This window comes from Solanum pennellii, chromosome 11 (assembly GCF_001406875.1).
Source record: "Solanum pennellii chromosome 11, SPENNV200".
Taxonomy (NCBI): Eukaryota; Viridiplantae; Streptophyta; class Magnoliopsida; order Solanales; family Solanaceae; genus Solanum; species Solanum pennellii.
In genome coordinates, this window is record NC_028647.1 from 3,400,770 (window position 1) to 3,423,422 (window position 22,653).

The 22,653-nt window shown below is 32.7% G+C and overlaps 4 protein-coding genes across 6 annotated transcripts; 2 read left to right on the forward strand and 2 right to left on the reverse strand.

The window, feature by feature from the left end:
* Positions 1 to 1,524: 1,524 nt before the first annotated feature.
* LOC107003138 (54S ribosomal protein L37, mitochondrial-like) lies at positions 1,525 to 6,056 on the reverse strand. 2 transcript variants are annotated; one of them, XM_015201404.2, is made up of 2 exons: positions 5,947 to 6,056; positions 1,525 to 2,123 (listed from the first exon to the last, which is right to left on the reverse strand). In XM_015201404.2, the coding sequence occupies exon 2, from the start codon at positions 2,110 to 2,112 to the stop codon at positions 1,720 to 1,722; it is 393 nt and encodes a 130-aa protein (XP_015056890.1). In that variant the 5' UTR covers positions 2,113 to 2,123; positions 5,947 to 6,056; the 3' UTR covers positions 1,525 to 1,719. The 2 variants fall into 2 exon arrangements, with proteins under 2 accessions (XP_015056890.1, XP_027768461.1); XM_027912660.1 differs by lacking the exon at positions 5,947 to 6,056 and adding an exon at positions 3,438 to 3,567.
* Positions 6,057 to 6,716: 660 nt separating this feature from the next.
* On the forward strand, positions 6,717 to 7,937 carry LOC107004960 (prohibitin-3, mitochondrial). Its single transcript, XM_015203397.1, has one exon. It carries the CDS (start codon positions 6,772 to 6,774, stop codon positions 7,609 to 7,611), a length of 840 nt encoding a protein of 279 aa, XP_015058883.1. The 5' UTR covers positions 6,717 to 6,771; the 3' UTR covers positions 7,612 to 7,937.
* Positions 7,938 to 10,513: 2,576 nt separating this feature from the next.
* LOC107004827 (14-3-3 protein 6) lies at positions 10,514 to 12,077 on the forward strand. Its single transcript, XM_015203200.2, has 4 exons — positions 10,514 to 11,113; positions 11,208 to 11,330; positions 11,552 to 11,668; positions 11,759 to 12,077. The coding sequence occupies exons 1-4, from the start codon at positions 10,634 to 10,636 to the stop codon at positions 11,813 to 11,815; spliced, it is 777 nt and encodes a 258-aa protein (XP_015058686.1). The 5' UTR covers positions 10,514 to 10,633; the 3' UTR covers positions 11,816 to 12,077.
* A 2,861-nt stretch (positions 12,078 to 14,938) lies between these two features.
* On the reverse strand, positions 14,939 to 17,917 carry LOC107004734 (putative WEB family protein At1g65010, chloroplastic). Of its 2 annotated transcripts, none has more exons than XM_015203061.2 (3): positions 17,702 to 17,917; positions 17,255 to 17,420; positions 14,939 to 16,872 (listed from the first exon to the last, which is right to left on the reverse strand). In XM_015203061.2, exons 1-3 carry the CDS (start codon positions 17,719 to 17,721, stop codon positions 15,103 to 15,105), a joined length of 1,956 nt encoding a protein of 651 aa, XP_015058547.1. In that variant the 5' UTR covers positions 17,722 to 17,917; the 3' UTR covers positions 14,939 to 15,102. The 2 variants fall into 2 exon arrangements, with proteins under 2 accessions (XP_015058547.1, XP_027768758.1); XM_027912957.1 differs by lacking the exon at positions 17,702 to 17,917 and adding an exon at positions 17,531 to 17,612.
* Between the last annotated feature and the right edge of the window lie 4,736 nt (positions 17,918 to 22,653).

Consider the following 22,653-nt stretch of genomic DNA (forward strand, 5'->3'; position numbering starts at 1 on the left):
AAATGATTCTGTTTGGATTATGTTTTTATAGGGGGTATACATCATGAATTTCACGTGATTAAATTGGAAAGCTAAAATATGATATTTATATATTTGTATTTGAATAATAAAATTAATTTTGGATAATGATTAAAGGTGAAAATACACGGTGAAGTTTGAGAGGATTATTGGTGTATTTAGATTTATGTAACTTTTTCTTTTGATTTCTTATTAGTGTATGCACTTCATCTTGGAGTTTTGATTAGCTTTCTTTTTTTGGTTGGTGTTTAAAGTTCATATTAAAGTTTCGATAGAATTTTTAAATTCGAAACGAGCATTGTAGTGGTGTAGCTATCATTAATTGAACATTTTTCGTTGAAAAATTATACTGTATATTCAAATAAAATGATAATCAAAGTGGATAAATAACGTATTTTAGATACTTTTGATACAACAATATTATGTAATTTAGTAGTTTCAGACACCTTAAACGTATAAAGATATATACAAACTCGGAGTGTGTACGCGTTTGAATCTCACTTGTAGTAAATATTTTTCACCTTTTAAGAAGAGCACGTTCACTTTAGCACTTGAACGCTCTTCGTGAAATGAGACATGATTTTTTTGATACCCTGAGCTTAAATCTGAAACTTCTAATTAAGAATGAAATAGTCCTTCACTTTAGTACTTGGACACCCTTTTTAAAATTTCTAATTCTGCCACTAACGCACTACAAGACTCATTCGAGAGTGGCACTTTCAACATAATTTTTCATACCGAAACTTAAATCTGAAACTTCAAAACTAAAGATGAAACAATTCATCACTGCATCATAATCAATATTGATATAATTACGTACCTATCATATTGTTACTCATGATTTCTTTCATAAAAAAATATAAAGAAGGATGAATACCAAATCATTTGTTGAAATCTCTTAACCTCGAATCAAACTTGATTTTTTTACCTAATTATATATGGATTAATTTATGCAAAAAGGTTCTCTATGTGTGAACTGTACAATGTTACAAAATCGAACGTAATGAGGTTACTGCAATTTATTATAATTATTTATTCTAACTATGGTTAAGCTTTATCAATATTTTCAACGTGTTTCTTGTTATCTTAATATATTATTATAATTTGAAAATTTTATATTAGGTTAACAAATGAATCAAGTTGGTAATTCACACATATGGGCATAAGGTTTCTCCTTTATTTTCGTTTGTTATTGACATTAAATCCGATTAATTCTAAATCTATATCGACATACATATAATTCAATTTTAAAATTTTTAATTAAACATAAAAAAGAACTTATTATTCCATCACAACCTTGTTGGTATCGACATAAAGATTGTTCTGATATCTTTACCTTGAAATATATCAATATTATATTCTTAAAAGCTGCGTCTATTCTTATAAAACCTACTATCTCTTCATTCACATTTACCTTATCGAGAATCAAAGTGCATGGACTTTGACCAATATTTTAAGATATTTGTTCATATTGACTCTCGTAAGTCAAAATGTGGCAAGTAAAAGTGAGCTGACGACAAAAAATATCGAAATTCCGTTAACCAAGAGCTCAATCATGTTCAAACTAGTAACAGGAACTTAAGGAAATCAAGAGTAAAAAACTGCAGCTAAATTCTAAATATTGCATTGTGTCACAACAGACCAACTTATAGTCCCAGGTGAAAATAGTCTCCAGAACATACACCAGTTCTGGCAGAAATTTCAGTTCTTGGCCCTAACAGAGTTGTTTTCCTTGATCCGAGCTCGGGTATCCAGCTTGACAAAACGTTTGAGGTCATCGTAAGGGAGAGACTCGAGATTTTTCCTTCTCAGTTCACTAAGTGCCGGGCGTTTATCCAGGAGGTGCCAAAGCCAATCAGGGTATTCTGAGTCGGGCAACACTTTTGGATCGGCTCCATCTTTGAGAATGTTCGCCCCGACTACTGTACTGGCCTTGACTTCCTTGCTAATTGTTGATGCCTTTGGACCATCTCCAGCTGCACCACCTTTTCCTCCCTTCTTTTTACCACCAACAGCAAATGTTCTGCAGCCTCCTATTTGAATAGCCTCGTGAAAGTTAACGTTTCTCAATGATCTGATGTAAGTTAATGCCATAATCCTTGCCCCTGCAGCATCAACCAGTATAAATCGTGTCAAACTGTAATTTCTTGTGCAGCGTTACTAACTCAACATTTGTCAAATTCAACAAAACACCCTAATGAATAGGGAAGGACCAAAACAAACTCAATAATAGCTCAAGAGAACGCTTGCATTTATAAAAGGGGCCAAAACACTAACAAGATTGACCACTTAACAGTTTAATGCAACCAAAAACACAGCCAGAGGAATGTATTGGTATTTAAATATATCTGAGTCAGTACAGAGAAAGAATATACGATAATAAGCACAGTAGAACTTTCAAGACACTGCTAATCCTTGCTTGCTCCAACAAAATCCTCAGTGTCTTCCATGGAAAACTTTACCTAATCTAATACTCAACAATGTCCAGATTTAGTCCATAGCGCTAAGCAATTTCTTGACCATAAAGACTATATACACTGTTGCACTAAATGCACTAGTTGTAGCCTGACGTGTTATAACTTATAAGGCCTTCATGAGGACCTTGATTGAAAGAGTTGTTAGGAGTAAATTGCTCATGTATCAAAGACCATGTAAATCACTAGTGTTTTTCTTCACAGAAAACCTTAGGTTCTGTTTGGTTGCGAAGATCTTTCGGTTCTCATATTTATGTTTTCACCTCAAAAAGAGAGGGAAAAGTAAAAGCCCTACTTGGAATCCCTCTTTGAGAATACAACTATGCCTTAATTCTAATCTCGGTGAGCTAGACTATATGAGTTCTCACTTTTCATGTCGCTCCATTTAAGTTCTGTAGCATGAGAAATTCTACACATGTTCTGACATATAAATTTCTAACAACCTAAAAGACTCTTGGCATATATTGGACCAAATGCAAGAGTACAATGGTGACGACAACAACAGCAACAAACATCTCAAGTAACCTTAGGTTCTATTTGCTTGCAAAGATCTTCTGTTCTCGTGTTTATATCTTCACCTACATAAAGAAGAGAGGGAAAAGTAAAAGCTGAAGTAAACACCCCACTTGGAATCTCGTGAGAATAGAATAACTACGCCTCAATCCCCGTCTAGTTAGGCTCGATTATGGAATTCTCACATTTATGCTCCATTTAAACCCGTCTCAATCCAATATTTGAAGCTTACTATTAGAAGTTTCCAATGACACAAATATCTAACAGGACAAAAACACTTGTATTGGACAACCAGTAAACATGTACCAACTTAACTAAAACTTATTCCTTCCAAATAATAGTGATGGAAAGTTATCAGTTAAAGTACTCAACAACAATATACAAATCAGGGGCTGCATTTTCAAGAAAATATTAGGCATACTTCCAGACCACCTTTTCTGTTACCCAGTGTTAACAAACAGTAAGATTCTCCTGCTGGAACTCGATCTTCAAAAAAAAATTCAGTTAAATTTGATCTTCAACTTGAGAAGCTTCTATCATCACAAACTTATGTGTAATAAGATATTACACCATAAAAGTTGTTGCAAACTGAACACCAAATAATAGTAGCAACTCCATCTCTCTTGCTGAACTACAGCATAAACATACAAAGATCGAGCATCTGAGAGATTTAGTACTGCATTGATGACAAGAGCTCGATATTTGTTTGTATAGTTTGTATAGAAGAACAAAGAAAAGCAAAAAGGGAGGCATATTTTGAACAGAGAAGAATATAGTAGTCAACAAGACCTTAATCTTAGACTTCATGAAGCAAGATAATTAGAAAATAAGGACAATCTTTTCTTATATTGAAGTAAGTTAATTAGATAATAACAAATGCATATATAAGAAAGATATATGCTATAGATTTCTAGGAGGAACATCGTTTGCAAGATCCAGTCTTAATGAGAGTCACTGCAACACCGACTTCCTTTCTGTGTCTCCACTATCTTCTCTTTAGTATGTATATGTTTTCGTATGCTACCGAGTCATTTCCAAAATAATAGGAAAAAAACAGAGACAAATAATCATACAGAATTCACTTTAACGGCATCTAGCCTTGGATCAATTCATACACATCCCTTTTTCTTAAAGTTTCCAGAACTGAAAATTTGTGTTTCTATAGTTCTTGGCATTGACACCAGATCCAATGAGCTCTTCACAGAGGAACCACATGTGAATATAAAGTTATCATGTAGCAAATATAGGTTCAAAATTCAGGAAATAAATTCACATGCACAATATATTCCCTTGATTGAGAAGCAATTGATAGATGAACCAGGTTTTTAATTGACATTGGCACATATAAGGATTACTTAATCTTCAAAATATGATCCAAAAATTTCTGGTTCTCCAAAAACAAGTCTATGAAGAGCAAACAAGAGGCATTCTCCAGTAAAATATTAGATTCAGATGCAATACGCCATTTGACTTAATTGAGTAATGGAAATAGGATGATATTATAAAGTCAATTTATCCCTGAAAGAACTGGAGATACTGTCCAATTACACTCCAGTAACTACCTATATACAAGGACATTGACCGTGTCAAAAGACATGTATAGGTACTTAATATAGATTCTTCGAAGCACCCCAAATGAGCAAAATGAAAAGTACGGACACCCGTATTGGATACCCATCGATAAAATATAGTACAAATAAATCTTTGTAGCTGAATAATTACTCTAATAATACAAGGAGAGCTTGGAGCTCGGTGTCATTGAGTTTTGAAGCTAGTTACATATATCTTCATAAATACCCATTAACCACCCCACTACATAGAAACATGTTAAGCCCCACTTTCAAAGAATAACCTAAACTAAATTTTGCACACAAAAGATGCATTACACCCACGGTATTTAGGTGTTAAATATTAAAATAACTATCAAGTTCTCTAAACACTAAACATGAAAGAAGGTCCCCTGTTTAGTTGGATTGATATAAGTTAATGGGTACCTTAAATTATTGCTAAATGCCTGGATATTTAGATGTTTGCCAATCGGGAGTTAAAGGCCGATGCAGGATTTGAAGTTTATGAATTCCTAAGGACATATTAGAGGATAATCCAAGCTTTGAAGTTTATGTATTCCTAGGGCCAGGTTAATATACAACAACATTTAGGTTTACGTTCACATGTTTATAGATATTTTAATACATATACAAAGTCTTGGTAAAAGCAGTTGGGCTCCCATGAACCTTTAGTTACACTGTGGATCCGTCAGTGACTCGGAACCATTAATTGTTAGGATAACCAGAACGACTCACTAACTGACTTAGAACCTATGGTGGTTCAAACAGGAGTGCTGTAAACTCACAATACTATTATAAAAAAATCATATCTTATCAGTACCTATTCTTGTTGGAGGTAACAGGAACCATCGGCCATCGCAATAGTCAAGGTGGCTGGACACGATCGTTTTAAAAATAACATGTTTTATGGTCTTCTTTCAACACTCTATTTGGATAATTCTAGTATTATTTCATTATGTATCGTACTGTATTGTTATAATGAATATAACATTTGCATAGATTGCATCATTTTCCTTCATTACATAATGTTACGTATCAACAATTTGAATGTAAAATCAAAACAAACATTGTGTTTAAACTAACAACACAATACAATATAATAGGTAATAACCATCCAAACACGCTGTAAGAGAAAATATATGCAGAAAAGATTACTACTTTGCAGCCATTATCACATGAAGAAAACAACCACAGCACATTATATGTAAAATTCATGAAGTAGTGTCGAATCCGGAGCTCAAGGTTCATTTATACAGTGAGAGGAAGCAAACAGAACATTACAACCCAATTCATAATTTGTATAATTAACCGTTAAATCTAAAAAAGCAAATTGAAGTTTTGATTACTTTTAAAAAGATGAACAGAAAACTTACCACCGGAATTTTGTTTCGCCGCCGGAAGAAATGGAAAAGAGAAAAATTTTGGCACTTCAGACGAAGGAGAGTGGAAAATTATTTGGAATTGGGCTAAACAAAAACGACCCGACTGCAGTAGGTTTGGGCCCCGGGCCCCTATATATTCCATCAATAGGGCCCATTAAGTTTTTTTTTTACTTATCCCGAGTATCGGTGAGCGTTTTCTACTAAGTAAAAATGATTTTCGTTTGACATTCATAATATTTTTCACAAAAATAGGACAACATTCCTAACGAATCAGGCTAAATCAAGCATAGTTGAAGTTAAGGTATATAACAATACTAATATATTTAGTGTAATAACATAAGTAGCGTTTGAAAATGATGGTATATTATATGTAGTCTCGCTCGTCCAGTAGGCTCTCGACTCAAGTAGTGTATACTAAAAACAAGTACGAGAAGTACACATAGTAATAAAGATGCCATGCGAAAATAAAAAAGAGGAGATATTGTAATCGAATCAGAAGAATCAACACGTGACAGTAAAATCAAAGAATATGATTGTAAGAGAGTAACAATTGCGATTTTGATTTGGAAAATTGAATGACTTTCGACTATGTACTAATCTTCTAGCATTATCTTTAACCTCGTTCTCTCATCTATCTAAGGTCATACACTTGATAAGTTGCGGGTTTTATCGTATCAACTCTATATCCTCTGACCCATTTATTCCGGGTCATACCCGTTTTATTAGTTAGGGTTTTAGGGCTTCTCATCAAAAACCCTCGACATCATTCCTCTATTTTCCAAAAACCCAAACTTTCTGTGAGCAAAAAAAAAAAAAATGGGTAGCAACCAAGCAGCAGTATCATTCCTCACAAACATTGCACGCGCCGCCTTCGGTCTCGGCATCAGCGCCACCGTTCTCAACTCCTCCCTCTACACCGTCGACGGTGGTCAACGCGCCGTCCTCTTCGACCGATTCCGAGGAGTCATCGATGAAACCGTCGGTGAAGGTACTCATTTCCTCGTCCCATGGCTTCAAAAGCCTTTCATCTTTGATATCCGTACTAGGCCCCACACGTTCTCCTCCGTCTCCGGCACGAAGGATCTCCAGATGGTCCACCTCACCCTCCGTGTCCTCTCGCGCCCGGAAGTTTCACGTCTTCCCTTTATTTTCCAAAACCTAGGTCTCGAGTATGACGAGAAGGTTCTACCGTCGATCGGTAACGAGGTAATGAAATCCGTCGTAGCTCAATTCAACGCTGATCAGTTGCTCACTGAGCGTCCACAAGTCTCAGCTTTAGTTCGTGAGAGTTTGGTCCGTCGTGCTAAGGATTTCAATATTGTGCTTGATGATGTGGCGATTACGCACTTGTCGTATGGTGCAGAGTTCTCTAAGGCTGTGGAGCAGAAGCAGGTAGCTCAGCAGGAAGCAGAGCGGTCTAAGTTCGTGGTGATGAAGGCTGAGCAAGAGAGGAGAGCAGCTATTATTAGAGCCGAAGGAGAAAGTGAATCAGCTAAGTTGATTTCGGATGCTACTGCAGCTGCTGGAATGGGGTTGATTGAGCTCAGGAGAATCGAGGCGTCGAGGGAGGTTGCTTCAACCTTGGCTAAGACTCCCAATGTGTCTTACTTGCCTAAGCAGGGCAACATGCTTCTTGGTCTCAGCGCCCCACGTTGAGTAGGTAATTAGGTTTACTATGTTGAGTGTTATTTGAAAATGATCATGTACTATTTAATTTGCCTCAATAGTTACTATGAAAATGTGCTGAATGGGATCAAGAAACAATGGAATAGTAAGTTAGAGAAAGAATCAGGAGGAAAAAATTAAGGACATTTCTCTTTCGGAAAACTACCAAATTGTGCCTTTTGTTTCATTAATTGTATGGTAATGTTTGGATAATCTTCCTTTGAGTTCAGATTCTGAGGTTGTATCTTTTGATAAGTTCAGAAAAGCTGCCAGATTGTGCCTTCTGTTTCATCAATCGTATGGTAATGTTTTGATAATCTTCGTTCGAGTAAGTACAGATTCTGAGGTTGTATCTTTTGATAAGTTTGGAAAAGCTGCCAAATTGTTCCTTTTGTTTCATCAATTGGATGGTTACGTTTGGATGATTTTCGTTTGAGTTCTGATTCTGAGGTATGGTTACGTTTGGATGATTTTCGTTTGAGTTCTGATTCTGAGGTTGTATTTGATAAATTCTGTTTTGGGAAAGCTTAAAGTTTTATATGTCTTTGTTTCTTTTGACGTACCCTAGCTCTACTACTTCTATCGAGTAAGTAACTTGGTGGTTCGGTCCTTTTACATATTGATAGATAAATCTTGTTTGGATTTTTAAGCTTGAATGCTAGTGTTGGATAAAGCCAAGTTTCCGATCAAGTAGAACTGCAGTGTTTATAGATTAGACAGTCAGAAAATGGCAAGCTTGATGATTCATCTTGTTTTAAGATTGGAGCTAGGGCACTGTCAAGGAAGTAATTTTAATGCTGATGTAACTAATAGCTTCATAGTCAAATCTTTAAGCCTTTGGGAAGAATTGTCATTGTTTTTCCATGTAGAATGAGAGTGAATGGAACGATCTATAACAATGCGAGAGAATCCTGAAATATGAAGGTATGAATGAATAATTGTTTATTAATCGTTGTCATATTGATCAACTTTGGTTTAGTAGGCTATATCATGTGTTACTAAGACCAACGTAATGGCTAGCATGGATATTAGGATGCACCAATCCATGGTACAGTCTGGGGGAAGTGACTCATTTGTTTTGCGATAGACTGACAGCTTTTTTATGTTTTACTTACTATAACTACTAGCTCATTTAGCTTTGCAATGATTTGGATCTTTGTATAAGCGATTTAACCTTCCTTTGCTCTACTGACCATGAATGTAATGGCTTTGGGATGATTTGGCTTCGGCTTTGGATGAAATATAGTAGTTAATATCATCCATGATATTCTTCATTTTAGCCTTTTCGGCTAGGTCATATTCCGTGTTGATGCCTTTCTACATCAGTAGCTTTAAGCTCTTTTACAGAAACAAGGTAAGTTATGCCCTTTTCTTTTGTTTATTAATCAAAAGGGATCGGGCCGATGTTCTTGCACTATGCTATGCACTTGTCTGAGGTGCATTCTGGGATCACCGCACTGTGGCATAAGATTCAGTTCAAAGATTAGCTTTCTACTTGCTCTTACTACTAATGCAACTACAGTGATACTGTGGTTGTTAGATACCTTTGTTATCTTCAACTTCTTCTATTTGGAGCAACTGTTTGTTTAATCTTATAAGTATAATCACTCCATTGCTTTCATTGAGAGTACTCCAATGGTAGCAGTGCTATTAACTCGATCTCGGCGTTCACATACCGGAGACCTGGGTTCTCAAGGCAGAGAGTTTTTGCAAGAATGACCTGCAGAAGGGTTAGGGATCCTTTTGGATTTTTGGCCTACTTGATAAATATTTTAGAAAATGACATTTGTTGTCCATCAAATATAAATTAAGTTTGCTAATGAAACAATATTTGGGACTACTAAGTTGTAATGCATGATTTTTAGAATCAGAAAATACATTTATTATACTTGGGGAGTTGCATAATCTTTTAAGTTAAGTTAAGGGTAAAATTGTAACTAATTTATGATAATAATTGGTGTCTTAATAAGTGTGTTAATTCTATAGTGGACAACTAAGTAAGGGCAGAGGGAGTATTTATTAATACCATAACGCCACTCTCTTAATCTTTGTATTCAACAAATCAATATTTATACGTAGTCTTACCCTATCTTACGGAGAAGGGTGTAGAGATGGTGTTTTCGAAAAAAATCAAAACTGTTTTATACTGATTTGCAAAGTACCATTTCATATTTTTCATTTTAAAAAGCATCGTCTTTATAATTGATATTATAGTATTATCATATAGAAGAAGAGACTTATAGTAGACCATAGACCAAAGAAATAGAAGGCGATTTGTTTTTTTCATCTTTCAATTTTTGTCTCGCTCAGCAAATAATTTATTTATATGTGGTACATTAATTTGATTATAGTATTTTTTTTTAATTGATCATTTAAATTCATTATTTTGTACATTCTAATTTTATGAAATTATATTTCAATAAATGATAAACATTTTAATTTAATTTTTAGGGTACAAGGAGAGAAGAGTATGCAAAAGAGGTTGTAACATGCTTTGTAAATTATATTTTAATTTTAGCTAAAAGTTGAGTTAATAATTTTAATACTAAGTTTTAGATTGATTTATGAACCTAAAATTTAATTAATTAGCAAACATATATCAATTCAACACATACCTCATATGTTATTAATCTTCATCGTATTAGAAGAAGGTGTTATTAATCTTCATCGTATTAGAAGAAGGAAAAATTGTTGGAATAATGTTGAGTCTTTTATGAACATATCCTTATTACACATAAATTATGGTAAAATTTTGTTAGCATTATTTGTATGTGAAAAATTAAAATATTATATATGATTATACTCAATAATAATTCATATTCAGCTATGTGTTATTGGACCACTACTAGGCCCACCTAAATAACCAGTCTATAAAGGAAACGGCCCACTACCCATTTCGCACTGACAAAAATCAAATTGTAGGAGAAAGGAAGAGAACTTCTAAAAACCGCTCTCACTTTCTCTCTCTAGAAAAACAAAAAACTCTCTCTCCCTCTTTCTCTCTCTAACATCAATGGCGTCGCCACGCGAGGAAAACGTGTACATGGCGAAGCTTGCCGAGCAAGCTGAGCGTTACGAGGAGATGGTAGAGTTCATGGAAAAAGTTGTCGCTGCCGCCGATGGTGCAGAGGAGTTAACCGTTGAAGAACGAAATCTCCTCTCCGTTGCGTATAAGAATGTGATCGGAGCACGGAGAGCTTCATGGAGGATCATTTCCTCCATTGAGCAGAAAGAGGAGAGCCGTGGTAACGAAGATCATGTTGCTTCCATTAAGGAATACAGATCTAAGATCGAGTCTGAACTTACCTCGATCTGTAATGGAATTCTTAAGCTGCTTGATTCTAAGCTCATTGGCTCTGCTGCTACCGGTGACTCTAAGGTGTTTTACTTGAAAATGAAGGGAGATTATCATCGTTATTTGGCTGAGTTTAAAACTGGTGCTGAGCGAAAAGAAGCTGCTGAGAATACTCTCTCCGCTTACAAAGCTGCTCAGGTTAGAGTTCTCATTTTTGCTTATTGATAAACAAATTATTCGGATTCTGGAAAAAACATTTGCTTAATTGTCATGTTTGATCTCGTGCTTTCAGGATATTGCAAATGCTGAGCTTGCTCCTACACATCCAATCCGATTGGGACTTGCTCTCAATTTCTCTGTGTTTTACTACGAGATTTTGAATTCTCCTGATCGTGCCTGTAATCTCGCCAAACAGGTATGTGTTTGATTAACTTTTTATCACAATGCCGTAGATTATAGTAGGAATAGCTGCTAATTACATGAATGTGCCGAGTTATGTTAATGAATGTTCCCATAATTAGTTGTAATTAGTACTATTAGGTACAGTTCTGATGAAATTGAATCAGTTGCATTTGATATAATGATAGTTGATCTTATTAAATAATGATTTATATTGTTGATTTGATCATATGAAAGGCCTTTGATGAGGCAATTGCGGAGTTGGACACATTGGGCGAAGAGTCCTACAAGGATAGCACTCTGATCATGCAGCTTCTTCGTGATAACCTCACTTTATGGACCTCTGATATGCAGGTACATATATATTTCTTTCTATTGTTAATACAGTTTTTTCTTGTTTCATTTGTAGAAGATTTTTATTGATCTTGCTTTATTCTTGTTCAGGATGATGGAACTGATGAGATCAAAGAAGCTGCACCTAAACCAGATGATAATGAATGAGCAGCAGTAAAAACTGGTGAAATTTCTTTAGGATTGAAATATGCTATGTTGTAACTTCTTTTTCATTTGTCTGGATTCAGCTCTTTGTTAGTTCTAGATCTTGTGATTTGTAATACCTAAAATCAACCGTTTCTTGTTAATTGTTGTTCTTGTTTGTTTCTATGTCGATTTGCTGTTGTATTTGGATTATTTCCTTTTTCTCAAAGGAATGACTTACTGGGAAGATGGATCTACCTTTTAACCACAAATTTGTTAGCTTCTCCATTTCATATTACATGGATATAGATTCAAAAACTTTGTGCCAAACTAGGCATTGTGTCTAGATTGAAGTTTCTGAGCTTCTCCATTTCGTATTTACATGGATATATGTTCAAATACTTTGTGCTTAACTATGTTTTAGCTAGTCTTCGAGTGAACATTGAAGTTGCTGAGCTTCTCCATTTCATATTTACGTGGATGATATATATTCAAAAACTTTGTGCCGAACTAGGCATTGGGTCAAGATTGAAGTTTATTAACTTCTCCATTTCATATTTACATGGATATATGTTCAAAGACTTTGTGCCAAACTAGGCATTTGGTCAAGCTTGAAATTTCTTAGAAACTCATTTGTTGTCTTGCGTCTGAACATTGACCTCAAACTTTCATCTTTAATTTTTAGTTAGGTATGATAACTAAGATAAGCATTATATTTCCGTAACAACCCTTGTGAAATACGCTCTGCTCTGTTTCTGGGTTGTTAACTGTTTGTTGTACTCTCTCCATTCCAAAATACTTGTCATGTTTCTCTTCTCGCGAGTTAAACTGGATTAGGTTTTAATATCTTAAAATTGGGATATTATAAAACTATTGGTTATTACAATAAGTTTCTATGTTTATATTGGTTGTGAAGTATATAGTTTGAGTTTTGAAAAGGGCAAAATAACTAGTATTTTGACACAGGAGGAGTACTAAACAAGAGTCCTCCCTGCTTTTGTTTGTCCATTTGAAAATGACTTGCCTATGGCTATTGACTTAGTCATAAAGTGTTTGTTCTACTAAATATTAGTACTCACTTTTAATTATGCCAGCAAGGTGCCACTCACTTTGTTCATTTTTCTCACAAGGAGGGACCTACCTACTCTTTTCTTTTAATTATATTAAATTTTTAGAAGGGGTGGGGTAACTCATTCATATCATTAACTAGCTGTCTACTTTCTTGTCGATTCTCTTATGATGTCTTGGTTTGAAATTTGAAACCTATCTAGTGCTTTAGCCTTTAGATATTGCTCCTTGGTGAAGAAGCTATTGTATAAATTACTCAGATTTGGATAAGGCCCTTTCTTTAGTCATCATAATCATTAGTTTTGTCTGTTCCTCTTTTCAATATCACTTGTTCAAACCTTGACTGTAAAAAGGCAATAATATTGCCTGTTACCCATTCATTACCTCAACTGCTGTGCTTTAAAGCATTCTTCTTAATTAGTATAGTTGGCACTAGACACTTTTTGCTCTGCTTTTTTCAAACTTTACAGTTAGATTTATGGAGCCACTTTACCCTATTGCTGCTTTTGAATTCTTGGTCCTTTTGAGGTGCACGATCTAAATCAAAATTTGTTGCTTATTGGTGAAATCAATTGGAGTCATTTTCCAATTTTACATCGTAGTACTGAGCTGTGAGCTGAGAGTCTGTCGAAAACCCCCTTATCTCACAAAAGATAGAGGTAAGGTTACATGACTTCTTACCCTTCCCAGGTTACATATGGGTCGAATGGATGTGATCTAATGTTAACGTATAACATGTTGTAGTTTGTGCCTAACTGATTACAACTTTTCAATTTTGTCGTGTATTATGTGGAGGTCTTTTCCACGATGTATCCACGTAGGACATAAAGTATTTGAAATGTCATCTAATGTGATAGACAGACTTGTAAAAATTAGTAGACTAATTGGAAATCAATATGTCATTTGGTGGTTCAAAAGGTCATTAATTGAATGGTTTGGTTGGCTGCATGTTCCTTTGAAATTGTATAAGTGGGGTAGGTCTGAGTAGATTTTCATTCTTATCATGCACAATTTTTATTTGCTGTCAAAGTTTCACCAAATTATTGAAAGTAGAAAAGAAACAGAAATGAAAATTAAAAAAATGGGACGGTGCGGCTTAGTATAGTTTATATCCAAGGGAGAATCATGTATTTGCTTCGTTGACGTGAAATTTAAAAAAATATGAGAAGACTTTGCACTTATTTAAAACTATCCTTAAAATGAGTATGTACCTTTGTGAGCCTTTTGCGAAATAAGTGAGACTTTATAATGACTTGTTCATTGTGTCGTTAACTATTTTTCAAAATAATGAAATGTGTTTTTTTTTATGGACTTAAGAAGAAAAGTGAATCATAAAAAAAATAAAGATAGAGAAACTAAATTTCTTAGCATTTTCTCTTTTCCTTCTTAAAGTCCAGACTATTAGTGTGTGAAGGGTGAATTTTTCAGAAATTCAATAACTTTTTGATGAAGCTTTGTATTTATATTTAGGAAATTCATTAGCATATAACAATTTTCAGTTTAATTTCCGACGAGATGTTTAGATAAAATTATATTTATCTAGTAGAAACTAGGAAGGTTATTTCAGTAAACTCTCGGTCCAAAACAAGTACTTATAATTTATTTAAGATAAAATAAAATAGGTAGTAAATAATGACCGCAAAATATAAAGGATAAACAAGGATCACATTAAACACTTTCTTATATTAACAAAAACAACATGATGGCAAGGGCACCTTAATGGAAAGCAAAAAATTACAAGAGTTGCGGGGGTGTTATGAGTGGTGTCAAAATTAGCTGAGTTTATAAACGGGGAGTTCCTTAGCCCTGTTAAAACACACTGTTTCCTCTATATGGTAATAAAGTGAAGCCAATAAAGTATCAAAATGATGAAATCCCAAGAATATTTTCTTCTTAGTCAGAAGTTCTTTTTGACAAAAAGACCATGATTTTGTTGGTATATAATTCATCAGCCCGACTAATTTTAATTCGCGATGGAAAGGAAAACCACTACCGATGGAGTAAAAACATACTATGTTCCCGGAGTTGGAGTCCTATCAAAAGGTACTCTGATTCCTAGTCCAACTAGAAAGATCCATATTGAACAAATAGGAGAATGAAATTTTTGAGGATGCAATTTCTTGTATAACTGAAAACACATTTTGTACAGCATAGTAAGATTGTTCAGTAACTGTACTATTCAAGCTGTATTTATATATTATGTGTATTACAAAAGGCTTTCCTATTCAGAAATTGCTTCTCTCTTAAACATGGAAACTTTTCCTCATTATGAGATCACCAACTTTTCGAAACAAAGCTTTTCTTCTACTACTACCATTTCTATCGCTATCTGAATCATCGAAAAGATTTGCATTTGGTTTTCCTTCCTCATCTGCTAAGGCAGGTGAAGACGCTCTTCTACAATGAGATAAGGAATGTGGTGTACGAGGCTCTGACTTTGGTGTCACTGAAGTTGGATCAAATATCGATCCTTTAAGTGTCTCGTCCTTCTCATCATCCTCGTTTCTTTCAAGTTTCAGCTCTGTTAGATCAGCCCTGAAAGATTTCCTTCCTTTATGATCATCTTCACGTTCCTCGACCATTTCACTAGGCACATTGACATTGTCATGAGAAGCTGCATGCCCGTTGATCCTAAGGCGTTCATTTTCTTTAGTGATGAAATGCAGGGCTTCTTCTTTCTCCGACAGACGATCTTTGAGTTGAGAATTTTCATCTCTAGCTAAACCAGCTGCAGCTTTTGCTGCATTGGCTTCATTTATAGCCTGTTTCAATATGTCCCTCAATTTAAACTTCTCATCCTTGGCTGCTTTACTCGTATCCTCCGCTGCTTTAAGTGACTCTGCAAGCCTTTCTGTCTCGCGTTGAGCCAAACTTCTTTCCTCGTCAGCTCTTTTTATACAAGTGATGAACCCCATTTCTTTATCGTTCCACGCCAAAAGTGACTCCTCGTTCTCTAATCTCAATCTCTCTGCTGTATTTCTGTATAGGTCTGCTTCCTTTTTCGCCTCATCCAAGAGCTTTTGATACTTAGCCTCGGTGTTTCTGATCATCTCTTTCAATCTCCCCTCCTCGTCTTTCACTTGTTCTAACTCTAATTGAGTAGCACCAAGTTTCTCCTTAGCCTCCGAGGCTTCAGTAGCAACTTCCTTCAACGCTAATGCCAAGTCATCCATCGCTTTTCTGCTCTTCTCCTCTGCTTCGCTAGCAAACTTAAGTTCATTTTTAAGCAAATTTATGTCATCGTTTAAATTCTTAAGCTTCGACAATGCAATTTTCTCCCGCTCTTGTGCATTAGCCACATCCTCCTTTCCCAATGCAAGTTCAGAGTTGAGGCTTTCAAGTTCCTTCTTCACTGAATTCGCAATCTCCCCATTACTGTTATAACCATTCAATCGCCCACTATTACTTCTCTTCGATACAGAGGCAGAAGCAGAAGCAGACTCTAACGTCTCAACCTTCTTGCGAAGTGAAGCCATCTCAACCTTAGATTCTTCAAGTTCAATCTTAGCACGTTCAAACTGCCTCGTCTGTAACTCAAACGAATCATACATTTTCGACTCAGACAACTTCCTGTTCTCCAATTCAACTTCTAATTCTTCAACTTTTTTCTTAAACACAAACAATTGTTCCGTTGCTTTAACTTCAGACGCTTTAACACGACCAATCTCCTCTCTCAATCCTCCTAACACAACATCTTTTTCAGCTAACTTAACCTCATATTTCTTCACCCTTTCGAGCTCCACCTTCAACGACTCGATATTCTTATCTTTACTCTTCAAATCTTCTTGTGTTTTAGAATGAAATTCCCTCAAAACTTTAAGTTCTGCAATTAGTTCCCCTGCCTTTTTAGGTGATAATCCTTCATTAGCCAATTTTTTCATTTCTCTAATTTCAAGAATTGCTCTATTTTTTTCACCTTCAACAAAATCTAATTGCTCTTTTGTTTCCCTTAACTCCTCTTCAACAAGTCCCATTTGCTCTTTCATAACCAAAACTCTATTATTCACTTGATTCTACAAACACCAAAAACAAAAATTAAAAACAAAAATTTAATCTTTTTCTTTTTTTTATGATTGGGTAACTCGTAACCTCTAAGGGTGCGCACAAGGTAAACCATTGCTCCTATGCAATGACTCGCAAACCACATAGGAGAGGTAACCAACACCAGGCAATAGCTGGCAAAACCCACCGGAGAGAGGTAACCTGCACTAGGCAAGTCAGGTGCAACGAGTTCGACCCAGAAAACAACTGACAAGGGATTTCGAATTTGAGACCTCTAACGCAAAAGGTTTCAAGCCCAAACTACTTGGCCACTCTTTGGGTCAAAATTTTAATCTTTTTATCAAAACCCAATTCAAAAATTAAAATAAAAATTACTAAAAGATAAATAATTACCTCAATTAAATTGTCAATCTTGGAGGGCTTTTTTCTATCAATAGAAACGACAGCGTTTGAATCAATATGACAACCCAAAGCATCACCTCTACAAAGCTTTGATGCAGAAAATGTTCTTGAAAATCTTGAAGAATGACTTTTTTGTCCAAAATCAATGGACCCAGATCTACAAATTCCTCAAAAACATAAAAAAGTTACAATCTTTAATTAAAAAAATTCAAAAAAAAATTCAAAAAAAATTTTTTCAAGAAAAAAAAAATCCTAGAATTTTAAAACCTTGACAAACAAATCCGAGAAAATCTCTCAACTTCAAATGAATTATATACACACAATATACATACATCAATTTAGAAAATATCGACACCCCAAATAAAAATTAAACATTTATATAATGATAATAACAAGGAATTTTTTTTTTAAAAAAAATAATATTCAAAATGGGGTTACCTTGATTTTGAACGTAACATTTTTTTTCTTGGTTACGTGTTTGAATCTCCTTTTTTTCTCTTGGAAAAATCAGCACAAAAATTAGAAAAAATCTAACTTTTTATTATTTTTTTTATGTATTTTTTGAGAAAAAAAAAAAAAGTAGTGTTTTGAAGGTTTTTGATGACAAAGTCCGAAGTTGGCGGGGGTTTTGTTTGGTAAAAATAATGTAACGGAAAAAGGTTTTGTAAGAATGAGACAAAGTGAGAGGGATCTATAAAAGGTTGAAGAAGAAAGAATTAGAAGATTTATGTGAATTGACTAAATTGCCCTTGATTAAGTCAACTTTTGAGAATTAAATGAGTTAATTAATTAGAGATAATAGTTAATTACATGAAGATTTCAAATGTTTAATACTTAGTCCATTAGAGTAAAAAGTATTAATTATTTCTCCCCTTTGTTTTCTCTTTAGCAATGAGCATTAATTACTTATTCTTTAAATTATTTTTCAACACCTCATACTAGATATGAATTATATATGGGCATGATAGTAAATTTTTTAAGTCAATCGTTGTTTGTTAAAAGTGGGCAAAGTTTAAAATGGATAAGTAAAACTGAACGGAAGAAGTATTTCACTAGCAGAATATTGATGTTATTGTTTTTGTTATAATTGTGATTTTCACACGTGTATCTCAATTAATTTTATGAGATATCAATTGCTTCACATCAACATAAATATCGAGTATGTCTATTCATTAAGTCGTTGATAGCGAATCTCTAAAGAAGAATTAGAAGAAGTCTGATAATGTATGTTGTGTATGTCTCAAGCAACAACATATTTCATTTCTTATCTGAATAAAATAGTAGAAAGGAAAAAGTGAATTACATGAGAATTTTACTCGGATTAGTATAAAAATTTGTAGGATAATAAGTTTCCTGAAAATCTGTGTGAATGACTAAATTGTCCTTTGTTAATGTCAACCTATGAAATTTATGAGTTAATTAATTAACACAACCACCACCAAAAATTTGTTTATAATTAATTACATGAAGTTTCAAATGTTTATACTTAGTCCATTAGAGTAAAAAGTATTAATTATTTCTCCCCTTTGTTTTCTCTTTAGCAATGAGCATTAATTACTTATTCTTTAAATTATTTTTCAACACCTCATACTAGATATGAATTATATATGGGCATGATAGTAAATTTTTTAAGTCAATCGTTGTTTGTTAAAAGTGGGCAAAGTTTAAAATGGATAAGTAAAACTGAACGGAAGAAGTATTTCACTAGCAGAATATTGATGTTATTGTTTTTGTTATAATTGTGATTTTCACACGTGTATCTCAATTAATTTTATGAGATATCAATTGCTTCACATCAACATAAATATCGAGTATGTCTATTCATTAAGTCGTTGATAGCGAATCTCTAAAGAAGAATTAGAAGAAGTCTGATAATGTATGTTGTGTATGTCTCAAGCAACAACATATTTCATTTCTTATCTGAATAAAATAGTAGAAAGGAAAAAGTGAATTACATGAGAATTTTACTCGGATTAGTATAAAAATTTGTAGGATAATAAGTTTCCTGAAAATCTGTGTGAATGACTAAATTGTCCTTTGTTAATGTCAACCTATGAAATTTATGAGTTAATTAATTAACACAACCACCACCAAAAATTTGTTTATAATTAATTACATGAAGTTTCAAATGTTTATACTTAGTCCATTAGAGTAAAAAGTATTAATTATTTCTCCCCTTTGTTTTCTCTTTAGCAATTAGCATTAATTACTTATTATTTAAATTATTTTTCAACACCTGATACTAGATATGAATTATATATGGGTATGATAGTAAATTTTTTAAGTCAATCGTTGTTTGTTAAAAGTGTGCAAAGTTTAAAGTGGATAAGTAAAAGTGAATGGAAGAAATATTTCACTTGCAAAATATTGATGTTATTATTTTTGTTATGATTGTGATTTTCACACGTGTATCTCAATTAATTTTATGAAATATCGATTACTTCACATCAACATAAATATCGGATATGTCTATTCACTAAGTCGTTGATAGCGAATCTCTAAAGAAGAATTAGAAGAAGTCTTATAATGTCTGTTGTGTATGTCTCAAGCAACAACATATTTCATTTCTTATCTTAATAAAACAGTAGAAAGAAAAAAGTGAATTACATGAGAATTTTACTCGGATTAATATAAAAATTTGTAGGATAATAAGTTTTCTCGGAATCCGTGTGAATGACTAAATTGTCCTTAATTAATGTCAACCTATGAAATTTATGAGTTAATTAATTAACACAACCACCACCAAAAATTTGTTTATAATTAATTACATGAAGTTTCAAAGGAGTTAACGTTTCATTTACAAATACTGAGGTCATTAATTTTGCAAGTTGAAGTGTGGACATAAAATTTTGAGTTATTAGTGGATGTACTATTTGAATTTTTTACATTTTGGATGGTTATTACAAATTATTTCATAGTATATCATATTAATGTTGTATTATATAATATTATACTATGGTAAATATGATATTTTAATAAATTGTATTATTTTTTATCGTTTACATAAATATAATATATCAGTAATTTGAATGATAAAAGTAAAGTTACTATATTGATAAAAAAATTAATTTTTCACTTTATAATATATTTCTTAAATATCTACTATAAAAAAAAAGGACAAAGTTCCAAGTTTGTTACATAATAGAAATTGATGTATGGAAAGGGTAATTCAATCAATATAAAATTATTTCACGTGACGTATAGAGTAAATAATCGATATTTGATATTTTAAAATAAAATTTCAAACATAGAAACTATATTTAAAAAGTTATAATTTTTCTTACTTTGTATCGTTGAAAAATATATGAGATGGACATATTCAATGAGGGTAATAGAGAATTGATTATATGCAAAAGCCAAATATTTAATTATAAGCTTTCATTAACCCGTAAAGCCATATATAGTATTATTTCGTATCAAATATATTTATTAATAGTAATTAATTAAATTATGGTTATTTTAGAAATTAAAGATAAACTTACTTATTTTTCTTACTTTACCCTTTGTTAGTAATTATTCTTAAACAATACAAACACCTTAATACGATAAATATTTAGTTAAAATATATTTCATATCTTAAAGAAAAAAAGTAAAAATAAAAATAATCAGTAAACCCTCCGTTTTAATTTTTAAAAGAGACATGAAAAAAATATAACACGATAAATAATTTGAGATAGAAAGTACATTATAAGATTATAATTTGCGTGATTAATTATAAATTATAGATTTTTGAGTTCATAATTTTATTTTATTTTTATTAATTTTAATTAAATAAAAGGAGACATGGAGAATGCTTAGAGTTGAGAGAAGTCTGACTTTGTCTAGGAGCCGGCAAACATGACGTTGAAATTTGTTTAAATTAATATTTAGTTTAATAATGGATTAATTTAAAATTAATTATTATAATCACTAATAAATATTGGGTTATGTTACCTACTTAACAGGAAATTATATTTTTAAAAAGTCAGAGAAATATCAATTTTGAAGAAATTTATTGTGGCGGTAATATTAGAGTTCCAGTTAAATTTAAATTTGCATTCATGTAATATCTATTTATTATATGATCATTCAACTAATAGTTAATATCTCATAAAGTTTAATTTTTTTTGTAAAAGAAAAATAATTTTCTGAAGTAATAATAATTGATAGTTAAGTGATCATATGAAAAAATCAACTCTACTAATTACATCTTTGTTACACATTATTTCATAATGTATCGTACTGTCTTGTATCAATAGATACAGTTATATCGTTTTTCGTTTGTAAAAAGATAATACTAGAAGAAAAAAAAATTAGGGTATCGTGTAGTAACTCGTAGGATAAATGATAAAAGTATGATTATTAACTAATAAGTCAATAAAAATGAGAAGAAAAAAAGAAAGATGTAACTACACCAAATCAGTTGTTACATGAAACAAAATATAACGATGTGACACGATAAAAATTAAATATATATATATATATATTCAAACTAAATATACTTAAACAAATTTGGGAGAAACCAAAGATTCTGTATAAATAATAGTGTCTTGAATAGTATGTGTGTTTACATAAGAAGTTTTTTGTAATACCACATTCGATTTCATCAATTTTCCTCCAAATTAAAAAGGATTTCTACTCAGCTAAATAAATTATTTTCTTAATAAAAATCAAAGCAAGTATATTTATCATTTTCTTTTCTCCTTTTTTTCATAATTCTATAACTTTTCATGAGTTTAGGGTCCATAAAAAAACAACTACTAAATTGCTGACTTCTTTTAGATTATTGTTGGTGTGACATTTTGATGTTACTAAAAATTATATTATATATTCGTTATATATCATGTTATGTTCATTCGTGGACATTATATTTGTGCCTCTTTACTTAAAGAATGTGGTCAGTAGTGATAGTAACTTTTGTAACCATCAACTCTTCATTTCACCCATTAATATTATTCTACCTCGCTCTTTATTAATGCAACCTATGTAATATTGGGTTTTAAAATGTGTAAATAGAAAATGAAAAGTTGTGACTTTTTGAAGAGTTGCGACTTTTATGAAAACCTTGTAACTTTTATGAAAAAGTTATGACTTTTATGAAAAGTTGTGATTTTTATGAAAGGTTGTGACTTTTCCAAATGATCGAGACTTTTTCAAAGGATTGTGACAATTTCGGTAAGGACAATAAGAACTTTTTGCACACCACCCTTTGTTTTCTATAAATTGAGAAATATCTTCTCATTTTAATAAAATAAATTTTCTTGACTTCTTCTTCTACTACTAAATCTAGTATTTTAAGTGTATTTTACTGTCGTTGAGTTATTCGCTGACACTGTGATTTTGGGTACCGATACATCAGTGGGTAAGATCATTTTATCCTGAAAGGATATATTCCATTAACCTCGAATATT

Coding starts and splice junctions, on each gene's coding strand:
- LOC107003138 (XM_015201404.2), bottom strand. CDS start 2,112: ATGGCATTAACTTACATCAGATCATTGAGAAACGTTAACTTTCACGAG.
- LOC107004734 (XM_015203061.2), bottom strand. CDS start 17,721: ATGTTACGTTCAAAATCAAG. Junction 17,421..17,701: donor ATGTTACGTTCAAAATCAAG/GTAACCCCATTT, acceptor AGGAATTTGTAG/ATCTGGGTCCATTGATTTTG. Junction 16,873..17,254: donor AGATTGACAATTTAATTGAG/GTAATTATTTAT, acceptor TGGTGTTTGTAG/AATCAAGTGAATAATAGAGT.
- LOC107004960 (XM_015203397.1), top strand. CDS start 6,772: ATGGGTAGCAACCAAGCAGCAGTATCATTCCTCACAAACATTGCACGC.
- LOC107004827 (XM_015203200.2), top strand. CDS start 10,634: ATGGCGTCGCCACGCGAGGAAAACGTGTACATGGCGAAGCTTGCCGAG. Junction 11,114..11,207: donor CCGCTTACAAAGCTGCTCAG/GTTAGAGTTCTC, acceptor TCGTGCTTTCAG/GATATTGCAAATGCTGAGCT. Junction 11,669..11,758: donor TATGGACCTCTGATATGCAG/GTACATATATAT, acceptor ATTCTTGTTCAG/GATGATGGAACTGATGAGAT.